Below are 26,023 nucleotides of genomic sequence, written 5' to 3' on the forward strand. Positions count from 1 at the left end.
GATGTGGTTACTGGGAGCGAGAGCATGTGTGAGGATCTCAGTGACAGGCAAGTATCAATGGCCCAGGCCTGGGTCCAATGCCCACCTCTACCACTCAGGCTCTGTGACCTTGGGCAGGTCACTTAACCTCTCTAAGCCCTTGTTTTCTCCTCTGTCAAAAGGCAGAAATGATAGTGCCCAGATTAAATGTAATAAGGCATGTAAAGGGCTGGGCACGTGGTAGTAAGTCAGTTGCTAGAATCATCTTCCTCCTCCTCCTCCTCATCATTGATTTGATCATTATTCCTGGAGTTGGAACATGACTTTTCCTATAGGATTTTCATACCATAGAATCTGTAACCTGAGGTTTGAAGGGACCAGAGGAGCCTGGGGTGATCCCCCATCTCCACCACAAACTACCCCCCAAGGTGCCCCCCAAAATAAAGTTCGAGGCTCCACTTCCTGGGGTTGCCATGTCCTCCCGGCCCAGCCATCCTTGTTAGAGGGCCAGACGGCACCCTGTGACCCCTCCAGCCGTCTGGGTCGGCAGCTTACCAATGGTGGCCGAGATGGCTAGGTAGGAAATGGTGGTCCAGAAAATGGCCATGAGCGTTCCCTTGGGGATGGCTATAGCAGGGTCCTGGAGGAGGGAGGGAGAGAGGGCATCAGGCAGCCCCTGGGCCTCCTCCCAGGCCCTGTCCTTGTCAGGCTGAGGGTGGGTCAGCAAACACTGACCTTGGTCCCCCAGAACCCCCTTCCCCGGGATGCTGAGAGGAAGGCACCTCGAGATTGAGGACCCACAGAGCGGGACAGGACGGAACCAAGGGGACGGCTGAGACCACATTCAGGGCCCTGGGAGCCCAAGGCAGAGAGAGGAACTCCAAGCAGCCCCAGGCCTGTTCCCCGAGGACACCTGGCTGACGCTTGCTCTGGGGGCTGTGAAGGGTGGGGTGAGGTGGAGGGCTCCCGAGTCGGCCTGCCTGGGGTCAAATCCAGGTGATCGCCGGGCAGCGTGCATGTCCTTCCATGCTTCGGCCCCTCCAGCCTCCCAGGGATGCTGGTGAAACCAATTAATCCTTGTCAAGCTCCTAGACCAGGGCCCAGCTCACCAGCTGGGCTCACTGCGTGCAGTCACTATTATGCACCAGTTGATTTGTCTGGTTCCACAGCAATCAATATATAGACAAGCCCCAAACTCTCTCCTTCCTCTTCGAGAAAGAACTCTGCTGGTGCTTTCCTGGCAGTAGTAGCAGACCTTCACACCCACGTCATGTGTTTCACTCTTCCAGGCACTTTCTCAAACATAGCTTCCTGAGAAGTGGCTGGTGGCGAAACTGAGGCCAGGGAGCTGTGAGCAAGGGCCAGCTCACTGAGCCCCAGCGACTCAGTCCTAACTATGCCGAGGTCCACAGCCTCAGGCCCCCCCGGGCGTGCTGATCCTGGGTGGAGTAACGCAGGCTGGGATTTTTATGGCAAGTTTCCCATCCAGGCATAGACCCTAGCTTGGAGGGGAAGGTCACGTCAGCCACAGGAAGTAAATTCGTAAACCTGCCAGCATTTTCTGGGCCATTCTGCTCACCGCTCAGCTGGCAGGAAGAATCACAGGTGACAGAGCTTGGAGGGACCATGACACTGTTCAAATTCATTGGCAAGTCGAAGCAAAGCTGGCCATGGTCCAGCTCTCTGCCTCAGATACTCAGAGGCCTGCGCTGGAGCCCATGGTCAATCTGTGATGACCAGGCCCTGACCCTGCCCTTAAGGAGCCCTGGCCCAAGTGGAGGAGGTACAGGTGGGATCCTGCCAACAGAGAGGATCACAGTGCACTGGGGAACAAGGTGGGGGAGACACTGCCAGGAACCCTGGAAGGCCTCAGGGTGGAGGGGACGATTTACATGGCTCTGAAGGCACTGGGGTGGGAGGAAGGGCGCGGCGGGTCAGAGAGAAGTGGGAGCAGAGCTGGAGGGAGGCTGGAGGCTCTGGAGCACCCCGGGCTGCTGAGGTCTCTGCTCTGGGGGCCCTGCAGCCATGGGCCAGCCAGCCCTGCCCTGAGTCCCTGGTCCCAAGGCCAACAGACCAGGTCAACCTCCCAGCTCACCTATGGTGGGTGGAATAGTGTCTCCAAAAATTCACATTTATCTAGAACCTCAGAATATGACCTTATTTGGGAATAGCATCTTTGCAAATGTAATTAGTTAAGATGAGGTCATACTGGATTAGGTGGGCCCTAAATCCAATCACTGGTGTCCTTGGAGAGGAGAGGACACACAGAGACACATAGAGGAAAGAAGGCCACATGAAGACAGAGGTAGAGATTGGAGGGATGAAGCTACAAGCCAAGGAATGCTCAGGATTGTTGGAAGCTACCAGAAGCTGGAAGAGGCAAGGAAGGATTCTTCCCTAGAGCCTTCAGAGGGAGCATGGCTCTAATGACACCTTTTTTTGGACTTTTGGCTTCTAGAACTGTGTGAGAATAAATTTCCGTTGTCTTCAGCCACCAAGTTTGTGGTAACGTGTTATAGCAGCCACAGGAAATGAATACACCAGGTTTCCATCCTACCCTCACGTCTTGGTGTGAAATCTCAGAGCCCAGCTCACAAATCAGGCATATCTGGGTCCACATCTTGCTTATCTCTTCCTGGCTGTGCGCCTTGGAACAAACCCTTTAACCTCTCTGAGCCTCAGCGTCTCTCCCCCGCTATCTGTGAAATAAGAAAGTAGCCTGGCATGTAGCAAGCGTCTGTAAATGTGAGCGGTTAGGGGTGGGGACTGTATTGCAACACAACCTGGGACAACACCAGCCTGGCACAGATCCCACGGCAGTCACTAGGAAGTCCCTTGTCTCTGAGCACCCATCCCCCCATCAGCAAATTGAGTTAATAATGCTTTCCTTGGCCTTAGCACAGGGTGTTTGTGAAGATTAAACCAACATGAGATCATGGTCACGAGACTGCTCTGTAAGCACTAAAGGGTTGGGGGACGTAAAGGATTAACAGTGACAATGACAACTTTGTCATCACCCCTTTAGGTCTCGGCTCACATGTCACCTTCTCAGGAGTCTCTGGCCACCTTGTGTAAACTCACACCATGCTTCTGCACCCCTGACCCAGGGATTGCCTTCCCGCTTCCCTGCTTGATTTTTCTCCCCATCGCTCAACCACCGTCAGGCAAACTACAGATTTTACTTATTTATTTGTTGATTGTCTCTCTCACTAGCATGTCAGCTCCATGAGGGCAGGAATTTGTGTCTCTTTTGTTTACTGCTGCATCCACAAGACACTGGCATCAAAGCAGGTGCTCAAAAAATATTGGTTGAATGATGGAGTTGTTGTGATAAAGTTGAGGTCTCTTTGTTTTAGAAACTTGCATTCCAGATCCTCTGACACCTGTGTGTGGGACCCTGGGCAAGCCCCTGACCCTCTCTGAGCTTGGTTTGCTCCTCTGTAACATGGGGGTGATGATGGTAGAAGCTTTCAGCTGTCCCACAGATATTATTTTTAAAGAAGGAGGCACCGTGCCGGCCACATGGTAAAAATCACATTGACCTTGACAACCAGCCTTTAGCACTTCCTCTGGGCTGGGCACTGTTCTAAGCACTTTATGTAAATTAGCGCGTTGAATCCTTGCCCTGTGCCCTGGGAAGCCGGGGCTGCGTGAGTCCCAGTTTACAGCTGGGGAAGCTGAGGTCCAGAGAGGCTTTAAGGGACTTGCATAAAGTCCCCATGAACGGGAGCTGCTCTTCGCTGAGGACTTACTGTCCCACTGGATGGGCAAGGGGCCAGATCTAGGAGAAAAGTGTCCCTTTAGGGCTTGAGGGCATTTAAGACAGAAGAAGGTGTCTGCCCCCGCCCCCAGCTCCGAGACAGCTGCTTGGCCCTGATGCCTGCACACTGGGCCAGTTGGTAACCTAAGAAGCTTGATAAAGCATCTAGATAAATCCCCAGGCTATGATGATCTATAACGGGGCTGGGAGGGGTACCAGGCCACCTGAGCACAAGCCCGAGCTCTGCAGAGAACTCGGGGCAGGCAGACCAGGCCCCTGCGGGCCACTCCCCAGAGAAGGGAGAGGAGCCGGGCAAACACGGCCTCCCTCTGATTTCCAGGTCCTGCTAGAGCCACGCTGCAATTCGAGATTGCCTCCAGTGCACAATTCTTAATTCATTTAAGAAAATGCATCAAGCAGCACCTTTCGAGCGGGACTGGAGATGGAGGGTGAAGGTCCCCAGCACAGAGCCAGGCTCCTCACTGTTCATCCCCACTTGTGTACCAGCTCCTTTGATAACCTCCCTCCGGCAAAGATTCCACTGGCTTTCTTGTCTCTCAGAGCCCAGCTCCAGCCCCACCTCCAGCCAGAAGTTTTGCTGGAGCCCCTGCCACCTCAGTCTGCACTTCTCCCCCGCTTGTGCGCATTGTACTTCTGCTCTAACACTTCCCATTTGCCACATCCCACCACTGTTCACTCAACACACAGGCACCAAGCACCTAGGACGCGTCAGACCCTGAGCTGGGAATAGGGACATAGAGGTAGGCCCCAGTTCTCCAGATGCGGCGGGTCAGAGACATAAGTGGCCTGACATCACTAAATTAGGGGAACCAAGACTCTGACAAAAGGGCTGGGAGAGGTGTAAGGATGGAGGCTTTAATTTGCAGGAGGAACAGAACTTTGCAAGGTAAAGAAATGAGGATAGCAAGTCCCAGGTAGAGAGCACAGCAGAGGCAAAGACGTGGAGGAGGGACAGGGCAACAGGGGCAAAGCAGTAGATCCTCAGGGCCGGGTCAGGGGTCATGGGAACAGCAACAGTTCCCGTGGGGCTGGGGCCTCACACACCGAGCCAAGGAGCCTGCCCGCATCAAGACGATGGAGAGCCCTGGGAGGATATGCCCGATCCCGTCTGAGTGGAAGGTCAAGCTGGGTCAGTCTTCCCCTTAGGCTGGGAGTCCCAGGATCGAGGGAGGAGACTAGCCCATTTGGGGGCGGCCCTCAAGGCCTAGAGTGCAGTGGTGCCAATCAACAACCTCAGAATGGAGTGGGATGAATGGGATGGATATGGGTTGGCTTGGATTGAGTTGGACGGAAGTTTAGAAGCTCTGGCCCTGGGGTCTCAAGGCTCCGCTCAGTGCCCAGTGGGACATCCTGGTAGGACAGGGCCAGGAAGCAGGAGGGCTGGGCATCTTGCTCACCTTGAGGTCCCCGGAGATGTTGGCTCCCGCCAGGATGCCTGTGGCTGAGGGGAAGAAGATGGAAAACATCCCGAAGAAGCTGCCGTCCACGCCCCGCCAGTCAGGCACCAAGTTCTGGGCAAAAATGTCCGCTGGAAAAACAAGGCCTGAGTCAGGGCCTCCTGGAAGGCCTGGGCCCCCTCTCTGGGCCCAGCCGGGCAGGCAGGAGGCTCCCATGGCAGCTCCTGGCTGTGGGGGTCGGGGGTGCCAGCCTCCGCATGTAACCGAGCAGGACCCTATGGGGCCTTCCCAGAATTGACCCCCACCCATGTCCTCTGCCTGCCTTTTGTCTGTAGATAAACTTTAAAGAATACATTTAATCAGAGAAGTGAGAACATGCAGGAAGAAAACAGTCAAGCAAGACAAAATAATAGTAGCTTAGCCATTAAACAAAGTCAAGGACTTTTAGTTCCTCCTCAAGGGCTATAGATAATATTCTGAGCCAAATCCTTTGAGCTGTTTTGCAGCTACTGAAACCCCCATCAGGTGGGAGAAGTTAACTGCGTGCTGCCCACAAGCACGTAGACCTCAGACCAGCTGGAACCAGAAGGCTGATGATGTTGACTCCCGATTACCTCACCACCAGCCAATCAGAAGAATGTCCACCAGCTGATCACACACCCCACACCCCCCTCCCTCACTCTATCTTCATAAACCTTTCCCTGAAAGGTTTCAGGGAGTTTGGGTCTTTTAAGCACTCGCTGCCCTGGACTCCTTGCTTGACCCTGAAATAAACGCTGCGCTTTCCTTCACCACAACCCAGTGTCGGTAGATTGGCTTTACTGCGCACGGGTAAGCGGACCCAAGTTTGGTTCGGTAACACCGGTGCCCACATAATGGGCCAGATTGGTGGGCAGACTGTCCCTGTCCCCAGAGCCACGGGCAGTGGCCCCAACCCGCACGTACCCCGGTAGCTGAAGAAGCCTTTGGAGGCCTTGTCCTCAGAGGGGGGGATCAGTGTCCCCACCAGGTAGTTGGCAAAAGAGACCGTGATGACGAGGAAGAAGAGCACCTGGGCCTGGGAGGAAGGGAGCCTGGAGGTCAGACGGTGTGGCTCCGCCTGTTCAGGGAGCCCCAGCAGGGAAGAGCTTGCCCCAGGTCCCTTACTCTCCCATTCATTCATTCATTCATTCATTCAACACCCATTACTCCACAGGCTCTGTCCTAGGAGCTGGCGACATAGCAAGGCTCCTGTCTTGCTGATAAATAAGGAGGATGAATCTAGAGTAAGAACAGGGGGTGTCCCGGGGACTGGGTTGAGGCTACTTTAGCAGGGTGGCCTGAGAAGGTGTCTTCAAGGGTCCTAAAGGAGGAGGATAATGGAGCATCAGAATGATGGGGGCATAAGCTTGGTGCGTTCAAGGAACAGTGGGGAGGTGGTGGAGCTGGAGGTCAGAGCCAGGGGGCGAGAGGAGGGGCGGCTGGGACCAGGGCTGTGCTGGTCAAGGCTGCCAGCTTCGGCCCAACATCTCTTCCCTTATTTCATGCTGAACCTCTGACTCGGGGCTTGGGATAGGTTCAGATGAAGACCACGTTTCCCCAGCCCCCCTTACAGTGAGGTGTGGCCATGGACCACGTTCCGGCCAACGGGAAGTGAGCAGAAGGACTATGTACAACTTCCAGGCTGGGGCAGAAAAGGAAAGGGGAGGGGGATTCTCTCCTTTCCACCCTCTTTCCCCTTCCTGCTGACTGGGCTGGGGACATGGAGGTGGGGGCCGTCATGGGCCAGGTGGATGAGGGCCACACCCCAGGGGTGGAGAGGCCACAGGATGGAAGGTGCCTGAATACCTGGTCCCCAGGGGCCACACACACCTGGACTGTCCCATGAGAGAGAAATGAACGATTCTGGCTTAAGGCCCCCTTCCTTAGGGTCTCTGTCACAGCAGCAGAACTTAAAGCTCATCTGACACACACAAGAGGCGGAACCAAGACCGGGACCAGGTCCCGTGATTCCCGCTTCCACACTCGACCGTGCCCACATCCCTCCCCAACATCCTGTCCTCACCTTGGACTCCCACTCCATGCCAGCCAGGGAGATGGCCAGCAGCACAGTGACGGTGACCACGCCAATGATGCGGATGTCATTGGTGGGGTCCACGATGGGCGAGCCGTACTCCTGGGGGAGATGACAGGCCAGGCTGTGTGCTTCCTCTGAACAGCCCACCCCCCCAAGCTCCTCCACCTTGATTTACCTCATTTATGGTTGCCCTCTCATAGGAAAACACAAACTCAAACCCCTCCCCTGCCCACAAGTCCTCCAAAGCACCTACTGCATGGGTCTGGACAATTTGGCCCTAAAGGCAACACGCACCCCTGAAGGAGACTTCTGGGGACGGTCTTTATTTGAAGAGATCATCAGAGTCACCCACAATGATCGGACTGTGGCTTTGGTCCCTAAAGGCCAAATTGGGTAGAGGGGCAGGAAGGCCCGGCCCAGAAGGTGTGGAGGAGAATGCAGCAGGCGGCCAGGGCTCTGTCTGCCCGGGGTCCAGCCCCTACCTCACCTGGAGCAAGTCCTGCACGGTCTCTGCGAAGCCCACAGTGTGCATGGCCACACCCACAGCATTGGCGAAAGCAAAGATGAGGCCGATGGAGCCCCCTAGCTCTGGGCCAAGACTCCGGGAGATGAGGAAGTAGGTGCCACCTATTGGGGACAGAACCAGGAGCCATGAAACCAGAGGAGTCAGCTGGCTGGGGTGGACTTGGGGCAGGCAGAGCTGAGGCTGGGAGGGGGTGAGCATGGGGCCCAGGGGGTTCATGGTGGAGGAGACAACCAAGGCCATCCCATCCCATAGGTGTGCAAAGCCTACATCTGGAATCAACAGGGGCAGCCTGGGGTGTCCCCGTCTGGGTGGGGGTGGAGGGTAGGGAGTGGTTCAGAGACCCATTCCTGGGGTGAAGACTCGGAGACCTACACGAGGAGGACCTTGGGGCTGGGGTGGGGGCCCACCTGACTTGACCTTGCCGTTGGTGGAGATGGCCGAGATGGAGAGGCCCGTGATGGAGGTCACCGTGACCGAGAGCAGGATGATGATCCAGGTCAGGACTGTGGGGGTGGGCGGGGAGGTGATCACCCCAAAAAGTCAGGGCATTTCTCAGAAGGAGCCATTTGAGGAACCTGAATCAGCCAACTGATTCACCATGTGACTTAAGTCACTTTCCTTCTCTGAGCCTCACTTTTCTCATCTGAAAAATGGGTCTCTGTCTACCTCCTGGTATATTCTAAATAGCCAGGGAGCTGATAAGCCAACATGTAAAGGATCATTACATATGGAAGGGTAGGTATCCTCTCTTAATAATAAAAAATAAAGTAATAGTTACCACTTGATGAGCACCTCTGGGTGCCAAACCCTGTGCTGTTTTATGTGCATCAGAGGAATCCCACAATAGATCTGTGAGGTGGGGACAGTTATTGCCCCCATTAACTGATGAGGAAACCAAGGCTCGGAGAGGTTAAAAACTTGTCCAAGGGCTTCCCTGGTGACGCAGTGGTTGAGAATCTGCCTGCCAATGCAGGGGACATGGGTTCGAGCCCTGGTCTGGGAAGATCCCACATGCCGCAGAGCAACTAGGCCCGTGAGCCACAGCTACTGAGCCTGCGCGTCTGGAGCCTGTGCTCCGCAACAAGAGAGGCCGCGATAGTGAGAGGCCCGCGCACCGCGATGAAGAGTGGCTCCCGCTTGCCGCAACTGGAGAAAGCCCTCGCACAGAAACGAAGACCCAACACAGCCAAAAATAAATAAATAAATAAATAATAATTAAGAAAGCAACTTAAAAAAAAAAAACAAAAAAAAAACTTGTCCAAGGTCACACAGCATGGTACAGAGCTAGCAGCTGGTCTGTCCACAGTGTGAGTTCCTAACCCAGATGCTCTGCAGAAGAAATTTGGCTCCAAGAGGTTAAGTGACTTACTGAGGGCAAACTGAGCCAGGGAGAGCCCCCAGGCCTGCTGACTCCACGTCCAGTGCTCCTTGGCCACACTGCCCTGACCTCTGTAACCCGTGGGCTCTGTAACCCAAGTTCAAGATTGCTCCCGTGGAGCCTGGGAGGACCAGGACCCGGGCGCACCTTCCCCCTGCCCCCCAGAGGCAGCACTCACCAATGCCTGCCTGGGCGGTAATCCAGGGGAGCCGCAGATAGAGGATCACACCCCAGATATTGAGCATGCAACGGATCTGGGAGGAGAGGGGGGTCAGAGGCCACCTGGGTGGGGCTGAGTACCCCAAGGTCAAGCACATAAGTCCCTGTCCCCAGTCTTGGCATGGCATCGGGCACCTAGGGGACACCTGGGCTCTTTCTTTGCTTCACCCACTTTAGTGAGTGCCCACTTCAGTGCCTCTCTGGTTCTGTGCGGCAGGGAGGGGAGGGGTACCCAGAGACCCACCTGTCCCTCCCACCACTCTCCTACCCTCCTTCCATTGAGGCCTGAGGATGGGCTGCAAGCATTATCACCCCTCACCCTGCTCCAAGCCCAGGGTCCTGTGTCTGCCAGCCCCAGTCATGGCCCAGTGGCCAGCTGTTGGTCCAGAGCCTGGCATTCAGGGGGAACTCAGCAAATGCCAGCTGAGCCAATGCCCTACATACAAGCAGAAATCAGGGCTCAGGTGGCTGTGACTTCAGCTTCCGAATTTAAAGCAAAGCCAGACGCCACAGCTGAGGCTGGAATCCCATGTGGGAGGGGCTGGTGTGGTCTTTGGCCCCAGCCACGTCTTGTGGTGGGGGACATGTGGCATTTACAAGCCCAGGGGGATTTCTTTTTTCTTTCTATCTTTTCTTTTTTTTTTTAGTCTTTAAAAATTTTTTGAATTTAATTTATTTTTTAAAAAATTGAGGTATAGTTGATTTACAATATTATATTAGCTTCAGGTGTATAACATAGTGATTCGAAATTTGAGGCCTGGGAAATTTCTAAGGCCCTCCGTATGCTCTGAGGCTCTGGGCCCACACCAGGCTCTGGCCACCACAGTGAAGGAGGGAGACCCAGACTCCGGATTACGGGCCTCTGGTGCTAGAGGGGGGTTGACCGTTCAGATGGAGAAAGAGGCACAGCCAAGCAGGCAGTTGGCAGAGTTAAGGTCAGAACCCAGGCTTCCTGCCTCCCAGAGCAGGAAGCTTTCTCCTAGATCTCATGCGATCCCCTCTGTAAAGTGCCATAATGTCTTCCAAAGCCAAGTACATTAGATTGTTTGCTATCTCGGGGCCTAAAACAGCAAACCTTCTCCTTCCCATCATGGAGAATGAGAAAACAATGTTGTGGATTTGTGTTTAGTGCTGCCCTCTGGTGGCTCTTTGGGGAAACACAGTTTCTCTCAATAACTCCAAGGTAGGCATTCATCCAAGCGCTTTACATCTATTAATTCATTGAATGCTCATCATTTCATAGACGAGGAAAGTGAGGCATAGACAGGTTAAGTAACTTGTCCAAAGTCACATGATGACTGAGCAGACAAACAGAGATCTTCCCCAGGGCTAGGTCTCAGTCTGGGGGATAAACGGAGGTCAGGAAGTACAAAAGCAGAGAAAATTTGAGGTCATTATGCAGATGGGGAAACTGAGGCCCGGGCTGAGTCTTGGGTCTGCCTTGACTACTAAGGCCCGAGAGTCCAAGCTGAGCCTGAATGGAGCTCTGTCTCCCTACCCCTATCCCTGGACATCCCATCCACGCCCCACTCACCATCACCCCCTTGACCCAGCCAAAGCGCACAGGCTCCTCAGAGTTCTTCTCGCCGTTGGTACCTGTCTCATCCTCCACCAGCCCATCGGTCATCTCATGGCTGGGCCGGCTGTCAAAGGCCAGGGCATGCAGGTGGCTGCCTTCCTGCTGGGAGCGCAGAGACCGCGGGTCAGGCAGGCAGGGGTCATGACAATCCAGCTCCCCCACCTCCCCACCCTCCACCGTCCAGCCTACCAAGTAGCAAACCAGCAAGCCCCGTCTCTGCTGCAGAGCTTTCTTACCCTCCTCTCCCCATCTCCTTTAGGTGAGTGTAAACTCTGTAAACTTCCACTGACTGGGAGCTCATTACCTCTCTGGGCAACCCTAGATTGCTTGATTGGGTCGCCAATGACTGGGCAATGAATATTACATGTGCCCAGAGCTTTACAGCTCCCATACCTGCATTCCACGTGGGCCTCTCAACCCACGAGGAAGACACCTGTTTGTCCCCATGACACAGATGACAGAGCCAAGGCTCAGAGAGGTTAGGTAACTGGTCAAGGTCACACAGCAGGAGGGGCCACTCCTCTGGGACGGTGTTTACCTTGAGGAAGGAGTGCAGGTCGGCCAGCGTGGGCCGGACTTTTCGGGGCTCGCCGGGCAGGGTGCTGTTGGCATAGTGCTCGTAGGCAGGCACCACATCGACAGTGTTGTAGCCAAAGGTGCGCATGTAGAAGGTGCTGCCGTGGGTCAGGTGGCTGGGGTGGCTGCTGTCATAGGCGGCCGGTGGCGGGGGCTCATCGCCCCCCAGCAACGTGCTGATGGTGAAGCGCCCACTGCACAGAGCAGGGTCCCTGGGCGTCTCCAACACCGGCAGCTCTGCCATTGTGGCTCTGGGTGTCGGGGGAGGGGGCCAGGGTCGGCGGGGACATGCAGGGTGGCTTTATAGGCTGGGGCCACAGCAGGGAGGAGGCGGAGAGGTTGGCCCAAACCGCCCACAGCTGGCGAGCAAGGTCCCTGGACAGGGTGGGAGGCACAGCACGTGCCTGATGCTGTCCTGCCCACCATCTGATCTCGGAGATAGCAACATGGCCTTGGACTGGGAGCCAGGACTGGGTCAGCAGAGAAGGGGGGCATGCCCAGCCCCTGGGCCCTAGAGAGGCTCTTCTGAGTTTGGGAGCAGTGGACATCAGAAGCTGGACCCTAGGAAGGAGTACTCACCAAGAGGATCCTTAGGGACCCTACGAGGGTCCCCAGAGACAGCCTGATGGCCAGAGGACCCACTCCACGCAGGTTCAAAAACCTCTTGTTTCAGTATATGGTATTTAGTTTTATATTTTGTTTATTTAGTATGTTCAAATAGATGAACGGTATGACATTTAAAAAGATACACACACACACACAGACACATATATATATATAAAAGGTTAGTCTCTCTGACTATGAGAAAGTTAGTGTGGTGGCCACCTGATGTGCCGCCAGAAAAGAAGGACAACCCCCAGCTGCTGCGAGGGGTCTCAGTGTCAGCTCCTATGGCAATGGCCTTGCCTATGGCCTAGTTCCCCCATGGAGCTCTCATCCAATGATAGGTGTGGGATGCAAGGCCTGATGCCCTGCCCCCAGATCTGAGGAGCCACCCCATGTCCGGAAGTCCCCAGGGTCAGCTGAGGCTTTGTCTACACAGCAGCCCACTCCTCCCTCTGTCCTGTCCTGCTTCCTTCTCTTCTCCCCAGAGGTACTGACCCCAAGAGCTCTACTGGTGAGTGCCCTGCAGGCTCACCTTTGTCTCAGAGTCTGCTTCCTGGGGGTGGGTTGCCTAAAGCTCACAGGAAAACCACTCATTTCTTTGTTATCCCTGCTGGGTTTTGCATCTTTCAGCCATTCAACTAACAAACCTTATTGACCATCGACCATGTCATGGGTGGAGACAGGAGGCAGGAACACAGACGGCGGGCACAGGCCTACGTTCACAGGGCTGCTGAGTTAGTGGGGGAAACGGACCTGGAAAGAGACCAGCCCCGCTGTGTGAAGAGGGCGGCGATGGGAGAGATGCACATGGAGGAGGGTCAGGGTGGGGACAACCAGGGACAGGACAGACCCCCGACCGGAGTCTTGGAGGACAAGCTGCTCTTCTGAAGGCAGGGGATGGATGGAGGACTCAAGGCCACCACCAGCCACAGGCTTCTAAGCTTGACTTATGCCCAGGCTCTGGCCCTCCTCGTGAGGGCACACTTTCTCTACCTCCCTGCCCTGCCTCTCAGACCTGGGCTGGGCTCTCAAAGCTCACCTACGTCCCCAGAGACCAGCTCTGAGATGCTCAGAGCCCCCCAGGGCTCCATGACGTCCATCAGCAAGTCAGCCCCAGTGGACTGAGAACTTGCGGGGGGCCTGGCTGGCTTCTGTTGCCCCCTCACTCCTGGTCCAGAGGGGCCCAGGACAGGAGGAAATGCTCAGACTGTGTTAGGGTAGCAAGCTGTGTTAGGGAATCACCCCTCTAAGATGAGGGTGCTTCAACGGGGGTCCAGGAGCCCCACAAATCTGTAGACAAGTTTTCATACCTAAGTGCATTTTTCTGGAAAGGGGGGCATAAAGTTCATCCAACTTGCTAGAAGACCAGCCCACGGAGGCAGGGATCTGGGCCCATCTTGTTCACTGACATTCCCAAGCAGTTAGAACAGCACAGAGCAGGTCCTCATTAAACGCTTGTTGAATGAGTAACGAAGGGAAGCCAGAACCAAAGAGAGGCTGCCATAGAAACCCTTGGCTGACAGAACCACCCCGGGGGTGGGGGTGGGGACAAAGGGTAGGTCCTCGGGTCCTCCCAGCTCAACCAGGCACAGAGGTGAGCTGACGGCTGGTCCTCGAGGACAAACCCAAAAGTCTATGATCACTGTGCACTGTTTTGCAAAGTTGATATATTTACTATGTGTTCACTTCTTTAAAAGACTCTTCTCGGGGCTCCCCAGACCCCCAGACTTGCCTACTCCCTCTCCAGGACCTCTGGCCCCTCCTCAGAGAGGTTTCTGCAGGAGGGTGTCCCCAACCCCCAAGCCAGCTGCCAGCAGGGGGGAAGGCTCCAAGGTGAGGACTCCACAGCCAGGACCCCAGCCGTGGTCAGTCTTCCACCTTCCCTGCAGCGCCCCGCCCCATCTGCCAATTACTCCTTCCCTCCCACGGGGCCTCAGGGTAGAGCTTACAGACCTTATCGCCCTCTCCATCTTTAACTGCCACTTGACTGGTGAAAATCACAGCTGCCCAACACCCCCTTACGCCGTCCCTACACACCCTGTCCCCCGAGCAGCTGTGGAAAATTCGTGATTAAGATCTTAGGAGAGAAAGTGGCCAGAGGGACCAAGGCTGGTTTCCAGCAGCACTGGGGCCCCGGCAGAGTGAGGGCCCACAGCTTTGCTGGATGACCTTGAGCAAGCCACTTCCTCGCCCTCCACAATTCCCAGGCCTGGGTCAGCTCCAAGGTCCCTCCCAGCCCTGGAGGGGAGCATTTGCTTTTTCGAGAAGCCTTTCCTGCGCCCCCCATACCTGTATGTCTCTGGGTGGGGGGATTTAAGCAGGACCCCTCAAAAGGCTTATCAATAGGACAGTTGAAGGGACTGTTGGAACTCCTTGTCCCAAAGCACAGACGCCAAAGAAAGGGGTTTTCTACCCTTGGATGGAAGTCCATCCCTTTGAGAAATGCTCACAGAGGCACTCTTCTTGATGGGGGCACCATGTGGGTCACACACGACTCCTGCCTTCCAGGGCTTCAGCTGCCAGGTTGCCCAGAGCCTGTCAGGTCTGAGACCAGGAGTGGAAGTTGGAGGAACCCTGAGTGAAGCCCTGGGATTTGGCCTCAGGGGCTGTCAGGCTCCCATCTCAGTTGTCAGTTTCCCCAGGGCTCTGAGCAAGTCGTCCCCTCAGCCCCCTCAGCCCCCACTTAGCAGCCGAATGGAAATGACACCTACACCAGCGCTGGCTCTCACTCACTCAAGGGCCCCTGGCTGGGTGACTTAGGGCCCCTGGCCTCTCCCGGTTCTCGGAGGAGGAAGAATGGGGTGGTAAAGGAACAGAAAGACTCAGGAAACTCCCTGGAAGGGAAAACCCCAGGCACAGGGGGCTGAAATGGTGAGGACAGAAGGGCCTGCTGTCTTCACAGCCACCGAGGCACCTAAGCTCTTATGCACCAGGACTGGAACTCACAGCCTAGCCTGGCAGACTAACCAGCAAGGAGGTCGCAGCAACTGGCTAGCAGAGGAGGGAGGCTGCCCTGGAGGAGGGGGAGCCTCGAGGGGAGACGTAGGCAAGGATGGAGGGGGTCTGGGGCATGGGGCTTGGGAAGGTGCGGTCAGTGGGAGGGACCAGGTGGTGGGACTGGAGCTCACGGTGCCGTGGTGGGCGGGGGAGGGAAGAAATGGTGGGAGAAGAGGCTGAAAGGGGTCCGACTGTTTCTTCAGTCACTCACATTTATTGAGTGCCTACTGCATACCATACCCCATGCTAGGCAAGGAAGGCACCACGGAGAACAAGACAAAGGCCCTGCCCTCCTGGAGCTCACATTCTAGTGGAAGAGACAGACAAGCAGTAAATAAGCAAGCATCATGGTACATTCAGTGATAAGTGCTATGAAGAAAACAAAGCTTTTTTTTTTTTTTTAAAGGAGGGGCATTTAGCCCTCTCTGAGAATGAGAAATTTGAGCTGAGATCCAACAATAAGGAGGAGACACCCATAAGTGAGCAGGTGTGAGCACAGGGGTTCCAGAAAGAGGAGAGAGCATGTGAAAGGCTCTGGGGTAGGAGTGTGGTTGGGGCTTCAACATGGCAAGGAGGCCAGGATGGCAGGAGCCGAGGGACTGAGGAGATGGGTTTGAGACATGGAAGGGGGGACACCAGGCCTTATAAGCCAGGGTTAGAAGTTCCATGTTCTATTATGTGATGGTCAGATTTATATTTTTCAAAGTTCACTTTGGTCATTGTGTGGAGATTGTATGGAGGGAGGCAAGGGCAAAGCAAGACTAGTGGGGCCACTGTGGGTGCATGAAGGTGGTGGCCGGGCCGGGGAGTAGATGTGGATGGCAGGGTCGTGAGAAGTGTTGGGAGTTGAGATATATTCTGAAGGCAGAGCTGATAGAACCAGCACACGGATTTGTGTAGGGCAGGAGTTGGAGAGAGAGGGGAACAGGGAAGACTCTATGGGGGAAATGTGGTGTCATTTCTGAGTAGGGACACCTGGCAAGGAGGGCCTTGAATGCCAGGGTAGGAGACTGGCCTTTGTCCTGGGGAATCAGATCTCATCTGTTTCTGGAAAGCTGGTGGGGGGCATAGTGGGGTGGTGAGCAGTGCCAGGAAGAAAGCACAGGGCCAGGGAGGGCCGGGAGGGGCTCCAGTGACAGTCAGGCAGAACAGACAACTGCACAGCTCTGAGCCCTAGGGCTCACCCCTGACTGCTCACAACACTCAACCATCTCACTGGAGCCTCTGACAAATGCTGACTCCCCCGCTGGGGATGCTATGGGCCTGGGGCCGAAAAGGGGGTGAGGGGCCGGCATCAGTATTCTTAGAAATCTCCCCAGGTGGAACTGAGGGGCGGTCAGGCTGAGACCCAGTGGGCTAAAGAGAACAATCTTTCACACGCAGACTGCCCACCCCCACACCAACCCCCGCCCCATCCCCACGTCCACATCCGCCCCGGTCCCACGAGGCTCGCCTGGAGAGGATGGGTATGATGCAACCCTGGTGTCGTGAAATAGCCGGGTAAGAGGATGCGCTGCTCGTCGGCCTGATTCACAACACCAGCTGCAGCAACGATACCAGAACTCGGCGAGCTTCCTCCTCTGGACGTGGCTCCGAGGGTCTGAGGCAGTGATGACAAGCCTGGGCAAACATCCTCCCGGACCGATGGCTGCCCTGGGCCAGCGCCATGCAGAGGCCCAGGGCTGCAAATGATGGAGGCTGGGTCCCTGCCCACAGGGGGGCGCACAGACTTGATGGTAGCGAGGAAGTGGGGAGCAGACACAAAACCCTGTATACAGTATAGGGGGAAGGGCAACAATGGAGGTGTCTGGCACTGGAAAGGTCTGGGAAGCCAGAGGCTGACTGCAACCTCTGCAAGCGACCAGGACCAAGAAAACTGAGATTTCTCTTGAGCCTTGCAAACCACATAAGTGTGTCTATTGCAATCCTGGTCCTTCTATCCCGCCAGTGTTACAGGAGTTGAACACTGAAGTACCCTGAAGCTACTGGCAGCTAAAGCAAAATGGAAACATGTTTGATGATTAAGATATTTTCATTGTTAAAGGAACAACTCCTGGTTCCTTTTACTTCACGGTTAGACTTGCTTTTTGAAAAAAGTCTTTTTAGCCAACATTCATTCCACAAGTAATTGTAGGTATTAATAATGGATTAGACACAGCCTGGCTGTTTTGGAGGATACACAGAAGGACAGGGCACGATCACTGTCCTCAAGTAGCATATAGTTCCTCAGAGGAGGTAACGGCCACAACAGCCACAACCCAAGGCCCAAAGGCAGAAATCCCTGGATAAAATGCTACAAGGGTTCAGAGAAGGGATGACTTCCTCTGGCTGGGGTAATGATGGAGTGGGATGTATGAAGTAGCACAGTTAGAATAAAGGCAAAAAGAGATAAACAAACATTTAAGGCAGGAGAGTGCCATGTGTTAGCTTGGAGCTTCCTGGCAGCCAAGGCAAAAAGTAGAATTATAATCAGTAGTCACTATCTGATAAAAAGAGTGAGATTTCACTTTTTTCCCCCTCATCCTCTTCTCATAAAGAAAATAAATCTCCGTCAACCCTTGATCCCTCCATCCAAGCTTGGAAAAGATTCCAAAACGAGGGTGGCTTGAGCTCATTTCTGCTGCATCAACACAAACTGAAGCAGTGATTCTAACAGAAATTCAGTCCTGTAGTCACAGGCATGACCATGTGCTCTTCACCCTGATGACTCAGCCTATGTGCTCTCCAAGAGACCAAGGAGCCAAACCCATTGTTTCTCCTACCCCCAGCTTTTCACTTTTAAATACACCTTCAGTTTTTCTAACTTTCCTGTAAACCTTCTTGTCTTTCTTGAAAAAAGTAGAGGAGAAACATGGTCATTCTGCTTGATTTTGAACTCCACAGTGCATTCTTAATCAGAATACTCCTTAATGGCATCTTTTGGAGCTCAGGAGCCTCTGACCTGATACTCGACCTGGGACCAGGGGTCCTAGAATCATGGAACTGCTTTAAAAGCTCAGCTTCCCCCACCCCATCCCCCAAATTGGGTCCAGCCCTAGACACATGGAGGGAGTGGGAAGGATAAGAGTCAAAGGAGGCCTGGACCTGGCTCTGCACCACCTACCTCATGACCTCAGGCCTGTGTGCCTTAGTTTCATCATCTGCCAAATGGATAATTCTTCTCAATGAGTGTTTTGATGATCGAGAGAGGGAACTTGTGAAAGAAGCATTTCAGAGGACATTAATATTGCTCTGCAAATATATATGTGTGTGTGTGTATATATATATTCCGCCCCCCACCCTTCCCCCAGCTCTTTAGCTACCAGAAAAGAAAGGTAGGGGTGGGGGAAGAAACCAACTCATCCTTGACTATTTAAGGCAATACTTTTTAGTAACGGCAGGCACTAAAATTTATTAACAAACAAACCAAAAAGTTAGGGCATTAGGAGGAGTTGCGGGGAAGGGTTGCTCAGGATCAGAAGGTGGAAACCCAGAGAGAGTTGGATTTGGTCATTTGCATTCATCACAACTCGGGCTTCGATAGGGCAAACGTCCAGAGGATCCCAGAAGCCCAGAGAGAGGGTCTCCCCCATCACCTTGTTGCTCCTTTACCAGACACTTGAAATAAGCTGACCTCCTTAATATATATCCCAAAGGATCTTCTGCCGGTGGTCACCCAGGGTTCAGCTGCAAGATGACACTTGCCATCCGGAATGCATTTGTGCTAAAGTGGGGAAGGGGCTGGATCCAAAGGGAGTCTGCCCTCCAGACGGGGTCCCTCTGGCTGGGTGCGAGTTCCCAGGGTATGGAGCCCTACAGCAGGAAGTCCGAGGGGCTTTGCGTGGAGCGGGAATCGAGTCCTCACTCCCAGGGAGCTTCGTTAGCAGCAGCACTGAGTGCTGGAGAGGCTCAGGACAAGCCCAGCAAGGCCTGTACCTGCCAAAGGTGGACGCGGGAAGGCTGGGGGCAGGTGGACACTAGGAAAGAACACCCCTGATGAGGGCCCAGGGATTCGGCCAGAGTTGTCAGATGGTCATTCACTTGTGATTTCCTGGGAAATGGACACTGCCGTCCCTGCCACCCCCTCACCACCCCCACAGTAATGCATTTCAACTGGTGCCATTTTAACTGATTAACCATCAACATCAAAAACCATCCTAGACAACTAGCTTTGACCTTGGTGGGTACACAAAGGGCAAGTTGACCCAATGGGCACTAGGTATGGCACATATTTTTCCTAACTAGTTAGAATTTTCATCTTCCTATTTAGTGCATCTCTGACAATCTATGATTTATTGAAAGCCCGTGTTGAGGAGGGTGGGGGTAGTCCACGTTTAGAGGGGCCTACTTCACTCCCTGCTTCCAGTCAGAACAATGGTCTTGACCCTGTTCTTGACCCAGGACATGAAAATCACCTGGGGAACTTGAAAAAACCAGTCAGCGCCTAGGCCCCTCCCCAGACCAATTAAGTCAGAAACTCAGGGGGCAGGGGCTTGGAAGCCAGTATTTTTAAGAGCTCCCCAGGTGATCCTAATCGGTATCCAGGGTTGAGAATGGCAGAGCTGGGGCTATAAGCTTGAGAAAGATGTGACTAAGGCTGTGCACAGCACAAAATCTGGCTTTTCTTGATAAAGGTAATGCTGATTTAGGGTTTCTTAAAAATAATCTTTCATGTTGTAAAAGGATTTTAAAGAGTTTTTTAATTCTGGGTAGACTCATGAATACATAAGCAGGCCATCAGCCCTTTGCTTGAATTCACTGCCTAAGGCCAACAGACAGCTTTACAGTTATTGATTTGTAAGACAAGTGTGTGTCCCCAGATGAGACCACCCCTCGTCACTCTGCCTGATGGACCACACACCCCAGGTGCAAACCCCACATACTCACCTCTTGGACAAGGTGGATGCCCCACAATCAGGTTTCTGCTCAGCCAGGAAGGGCTGCACATGAGGCCTGTGACCTCTGGCAGTTCTCCACCTGGCTCCAGGGCCCCTCAACTCACCTGAGTCCTGCTGTTTCCCCAGCTTCAAGGTCATAGGAGAGATTAACAGCTGCATGAGACTGCTGGGGCCGAGTGGGGAGCTGGAGTGGAGCTCACTGTATCATTCTGGGCTGGCTGGGGCCCCCCACCCCACCCACCCGTCTGCGGTCTGGATCCTGGTCAAGAGCAGATGGCTCCTGCATCCCCCAGCCACAGGAAATCCTGCCTCTGATCTTCTTTATCAAGCCCTTTCTTGTGGCATCTCCTAAGGCTTCCTATTTTATTATAGTGTCTGTGCGCACGCACACACGCACACACCTGCTTATCTCTTCTCCCCGCCGACCACACCACACCATGAGCTTACGAAAGCAGGAACTGCAACTCAGTCTCACCTAGGAAGAGGCCCTTTGCTGTTGGTCTCACCTCAGTAAAAGGTAAGCTTCTTGAAGGCGGGGATGTCAGTTCATTTCACCACTGTGTCCTAGAACAATGCCTGGCACAGGATAGATGCTCAAACATTTGTTGAACTGCATTCTTCATTCAGCGGTCACTGAATCAACAGGAATCACAACTTGAACTTGACATGCCAAGGTTGGTCCCCTTGTAGCAAATTTTTGGCTTACTGATTTTAACCTAAATTTGTCTCTTGCAAAAAACAAAAAGATTGCCATCCCTGGGGTGGGGGTAACTTAGTCCACCCTGCACCCATGTGAAAAACCTGTTGTGAAGTGCAGAAGCCAAATGGTAGAGGACATACCTATAGCCCTAGAGACCTGTCTAAACAACGCTGGGAGTAGGGTGGCCAAAATTAACCTTTATTGAGGGCCCACAGTATGTCAGGCAATAGGTAGGTGATCTCTATAAATTAACTTCATATTCCCATTAGCCTGATGGAATATGATTGGTATCCCTGCTTTACACCTGAGCAATCTAGTTCTAAGCAGTCAAACGACTTGCCCTCAGTCACATGATTACCAGATGGTGAAATGGGGATTTTAGCCCAACTTTCAGGCCAGCTCCAAGGCTTGTGGTGTCTCTTGAAAATGCCAGGCCCTGAGGCCTGGTGGGCTTGTTTCATTCAGGGCTCTGTGCTTGGAGAGCCTTCAGTCTTGGGCTGGTCCTCCAATATTCATTTCCTTTTCCTCCCCCCGACCCCCACTGTTGCTGAGCTCTTTCCTTTCAGAATTTAGTTTTCAAAGAAGTCTCGAAATCTTTCTTAGGCCTTTTGTGCTTTCTAAAGCTAATAATCGCTGCCGGCCACCAGAGGGCCACATCCCAAACATTCATATTTAGGGAATCAAAATGCCCTTTTGGGTTTGGTTTAATTTTCCTAAAAATACAAGCCAGCTGATGTGTGTGGCTGACCAGTATGAAAGCTCACCCAGGGACCCACTCTGAGTGCAAGAGGGTCAGCCGGGTGGTGAGGGTGATGCCTCCGGGCCGGCACTGTTTGGTGGGAGGCCTTTGCAGCAACTGGGCAGAGGGGCTCTCCAGCCGACCTCCCCGAGGAAAACGTCTTACCCCAGCAACAGCACCGCCAGCATGCAGCTCTCCTGGGCTCTGGGGCCTCACTGCCCACCATCAGTCCTCATACTTCTCTGTGGCTGTGTGCTTCCCGGGGCTTCTATGGAAATCTGGCTGTTCCAAGGGAATGGCTAAAGCACCCCTCATTTGGGGTGACCAGTGGTCCTAACCTTGTCCTCTTTCCTTGTGGGTGGCATTTTAAAGGTTTTAACTAGGACTCCGCTGAAAAGCCTCTAGCTCTGAGATCTGGGTAAACGGGGCTACGCTTTACTGCAGCAGCCAGCTCTCCACCTGCCCCCAGCCCCGCGACAGCTTCCCCTCTCCAGCCACCGGCTCTTGCCAGCCCCTGCTCCAGGAGGTGCTGCAGGGCGTGGAAGAGACCACTAAGCCCTACATGGGGTGGGCCCTACATGGGCACTTGTCTGAGGCCCAGATTTCCAGGTGATTCATCAGGAAGTGGCCTCGCACAGGTCGCAGAGGCCAAAACAAGCTGAGGGCCCCCAGGCAAAGCAAATGGGCTGAAGCTCTTCCATGTGGCTCCTTCAAGGAGAGAGTACTCCTGCCACCAGGCAGCTGGAGCCTGTCTCTCCCGAGCTTCTCGTTAGGGCCAGGTCTCCCAGGTGGAGAGAAATGAAGACCCCCTCCCTCCTCAGCCATTTGCACATCCCCAGGCAGAAGCCCAAACCCCAGACCCTGAAAACCCTTCCTGGTCAGAAACACAGGCAGATACTGCCCAGGAGAGCAGGGGACATCTGTCCTGTGACCAGGCCCAAGTCTCTCTCACCATCGAAACAATCTTGCATCCCCTTCCCAAGGCCAATAACTGGCTATTGACCCCCATTTAAAATGCTTTCCACTGAGAGCCCAGCGTCAATGGTCACAGAGCTCCAACAGCTCCTAGCCCCAGAATGCATGCCACATGCTGGGTCACCATCAAAATGCTCTGGATCTATTGTCCCACCACACCTCCAGCCAGACCGACCTCCCTCAGATCCCTAGCCAGGGGACTGAACTCTGAGGCTGGTGAGGGGAGAGCAAGACTTCAGAGCTGGGGTGGGAGTCCTGTACTTACAGAAACCTGTGGGGACTTCGAGGACCCAGGGGCCCAGCAGGCCTTAGCCTTCCTTGCAGGGAGTGGAGAAGGGGCCAGGCCCAGTCACCCCCAGAGGCTGGGAAGAGGCACTTCTGCTGCCTTCCGAGGAGCCCCAGGCTGTGACTCAGTTAAGGACATTCCCAGGAAAGGAGGCCTGAGAGAGGTTTCTGCTCCACTGAAGGACTGAACAAAGGGGGCACGTGACACTTAGGGAGAACATTCCGGAAATTTACTGGCTACAGACAGGGGTGGTGGTGAAGGAACCATCCTAAACAGAGTAAATGCAGAAGTTACTGTACAGGAAGGAAGGTGAGAACACATATACCAACTCTCTCCCACCCTGTCCCTTCTCCCCACAAATAGCACACAGAGCGACAACGTCAGCAAAGCAAAGATGAAAGGAAAATAATCAGTCAACCAAACAAAGCAAAGAATTCTCCCCCGCTACATCTCTAATCAAAGTTACTGATCAAGTGAGAAAAGCCTGCACTTTGCTTCGTTGCTCTCTTTATAAAATACACATTTGAAATTCCTGACGGAAAAATACCCAGTAGAAGCTAGCAGCTGAGGACAACGGGGGCCCACACTCATCCAACTCAGTCAGCCTGCCTGGCTCTTCAGAACTGAATTCCCCTTACTGCCCTCTCTCCAGTGACTTCATATCTCACTGTCATTTCCGCTGCCCACAGAGGCACAGACAGTGCAACAAATCAGGGTAATCCAATGTAGCTGGAGAGCTCCTGGCAGCCTGTGTCAAGCCTGGAAGCCTCTACGCAGCAGATGCCAGCAGAGGCCAGCCTGAATAAGGCAGCCAGAAAAAACTGGGACAAACTTACACTAAGAACTTATTCACTGTTTATCTGAAATTCAAATTTAACCAGGTGTCCTGTATTTTTATTTGCTAAATCTGGGGCAGATGAAGGGGCCTTAGTTGCAGGCCGTGCAGCCCTGGATGCCACCTGAGAGCCTGCCTAGGCCCGCTCTGCTGGGGCCAGCCAAGAGGCTACAGTATGTCTGCTTCTCTGTTAGAAGTCCCCTCTGGGATCACGGGCTCCCCTCTTTCCTGTTCAAACAGAAGCCACTGTCTGAGGCAAACTCTTTTGCCCTCCCCATCCTAAGAAACAGATTCTCAAGGACCCCAAGGGCAAAGGCAACAGGGCATATAGAGTATGCCAATATGCAATGCTGGGTTTCTGCCAGCCCCTCAACCTTTTATTTTTTTTTAAAGATCTGGCCTTTATCATTGTTAACAGTAAATCAAATGTCCATCCCCTTCTTCTCAATGTTTCCCTGCAGACCGTGCAGCTCTGCAAGTTTCCTTCTTTGAAGGATCAGTCCTGTTTTATCTAACCCCAGGAGACACTCCCCTCTACCTTCTTTCAGACTGAATGCCTGTTAAAGGCCCCTAAGTCTGAATCCAGGCATGTGGAGCTGGTACAGAGGATGTGGGGAGGGGCCTGGCACAGGAGGCCGAAGCAAAGAATCTGCTCATTCAAACCTTTGCTGAGCAAGCCATCGTGGGCTAGATACCTAGGAGAGGGCACACTGAAGCTATTTCAAAAATCAAGATTAGGACAAAAAATTTTCCTCCCTTCCTGGGTTAGCCACTTAGAACCAACAGTATTTCCACTTAGATGATCCTGGCAAAAAAAGGAAAGAAAGAGCCCACTTAGACTTCTGAACAACTCTGGGATGGGGACTTGGTGACCCTGGCTATCCCCAGCTCCCTAGCACAGCCCAGCACATGCAGGACTGTAGCTGCTGAACTGAACTTAGGCTGACACATCAACACACCAGGCCTGTTTAGGCAGGCCCTCCCTGAGCTACAGCCAGTCACAACAGTTACACGTATAACAAGGCAAGGAGAAGCACAGATCATTTGAAAATAATTTTGGAAACATTTTAGTTAGTGGTTTTCAGCTTTTTTCCACCAACCTTTTTAGTTAGAAACAAGTGGCAAGACATTTATTTCCCTAGTGTCCCTGTCCTGTGAGGGATACTAGTATACTATGAAGATGGCAAAAGATAGGCCGGAGATAGGTGACTTCTGAATTCAACCTACAAAGAATGAAGAACGGGGGACCATCCAGGACCTCAAAACAGCCTCATTTTCCTGCAGGGAGCTACACAATTTCCGTTTAATGAGTTGCTGACTTCTTCCTGATATTCCTGAAATGCAGGCACAAAAGCCTTTTTTTACTGATATAAAATGAGCATCTTGAACAATACCATAAAGTGCACATCTCCATTAGGAATTTTATAACGTTTTCTCCCAATTTGCTGGACACAGGGCTCAGTCAATCTCTATGACTGACTGAGGCTAAGTGAGAGTCCAGGCAGGCTGGGGCCTGCCAGCACTCTGGTGGGCCTGGGACAATGCCCCAGCTTGGGGTTTTATTCAGCGTTCGGCATGCCCGAGTCACTTCCTGAGTGGCATGATGGAAATGTGGCAGTGATGTGAACTACCTAATGAGCTAGACAAAGGTTCAGATGCCTAATGGAGAAACAATGATTGTGGGGATCAGTGTAAAGCAGTAGGACGTTGGCACATCTGCACGTTATGGTTAAATTGAGTATTAAAGCTTTGGCCAAAACAGTTCACTCAAACAGAGTGGGCAGGGGTGAGAATCCAAAGAGTAAATGCTCCTCCATTTTTTTTCCCTCTATATCAGCAAGTGCGGGATTCTGTGGGAAAGTCTATAGTACTGTTCTTCAAGTAACCTAAACCCTAGAATTTAAATGATTCATCAAAAGAGTAACAATAGTGGCTGCTCTACTGCCATTACAAGTCCCTAATTAGACTGTAAGTTCTTGGAGGGCAGGAGCAGGGCCTACATTCTGGCTTCAGTGTGCATGGGCATCTCCTGCTCTTTGATGAACGCGTCCAGCTCAGGAGTGATAAAATCAAAGGATTCGCTCTTAGAGCTCACTAGTTCCACTTGTTTTCCCTTAGAAGTTAGGCGGCCACGGTTGTTTAAAAAAGAAAAAAAAAAAAAAATCAAAGGAACAGAGTCCATGCAATCAAATCCCTAGGCCCCTGAAAGGGACTCAGATCAAGTCAGTACGTCCCTCTGAGTGTCTCAGTGAGTTTATTATGAGCCACTCAGAGGCACGCACTGACCCTGTCAGCCTCCAAGTACCCTTGATTTTGTTAGAAAGATTGGAATCTCGTCCTGGGAAGATGAAAGACTCCCAGGGCCACTTTCTCTCTGTTTCTCTGGGTAAATGGTGAAATCATGGACTAGTATCAAGGGAAAGGATTTAGCTCCCTGACTGAGTGAGCTAAGGATGACTTTTAACCTAATAAGCTATCACAGGACCATGATTTCTGGGCACAAGCTGTAACCATGGG

At 53.2% G+C, this 26,023-nt stretch overlaps 1 protein-coding gene across 3 annotated transcripts in view; it reads right to left on the reverse strand.

Annotated features, from left to right (window-relative positions):
• The window catches only part of SLC12A3 (solute carrier family 12 member 3), a 44,400-nt gene extending 32,648 nt beyond the window's left edge, over window positions 1-11,752 (reverse strand). For 2 of the 3 annotated variants that reach the window (XM_068527454.1, XM_068527452.1), the window contains exons 1-9: window positions 11,454-11,752; window positions 10,871-11,017; window positions 9,296-9,371; window positions 8,147-8,242; window positions 7,701-7,840; window positions 7,202-7,312; window positions 6,103-6,214; window positions 5,158-5,288; window positions 535-619 (exon numbers count right to left, since the gene is read on the reverse strand). In XM_068527454.1, coding sequence (XP_068383555.1) covers window positions 535-619; window positions 5,158-5,288; window positions 6,103-6,214; window positions 7,202-7,312; window positions 7,701-7,840; window positions 8,147-8,242; window positions 9,296-9,371; window positions 10,871-11,017; window positions 11,454-11,735 — 1,180 coding nt within the window. In that variant the 5' untranslated portion in view covers window positions 11,736-11,752. The remainder of the gene's footprint in view (window positions 1-534; window positions 620-5,157; window positions 5,289-6,102; window positions 6,215-7,201; window positions 7,313-7,700; window positions 7,841-8,146; window positions 8,243-9,295; window positions 9,372-10,870; window positions 11,018-11,453) is intronic. The other variant, XM_068527453.1, reaches the window with a different exon arrangement.
• Window positions 11,753-26,023: the final 14,271 nt, after the last annotated feature.

This window comes from Eschrichtius robustus, chromosome 19 (genome assembly GCF_028021215.1).
Source record: "Eschrichtius robustus isolate mEscRob2 chromosome 19, mEscRob2.pri, whole genome shotgun sequence".
NCBI classification, from domain to species: Eukaryota; Metazoa; Chordata; class Mammalia; order Artiodactyla; family Eschrichtiidae; genus Eschrichtius; species Eschrichtius robustus.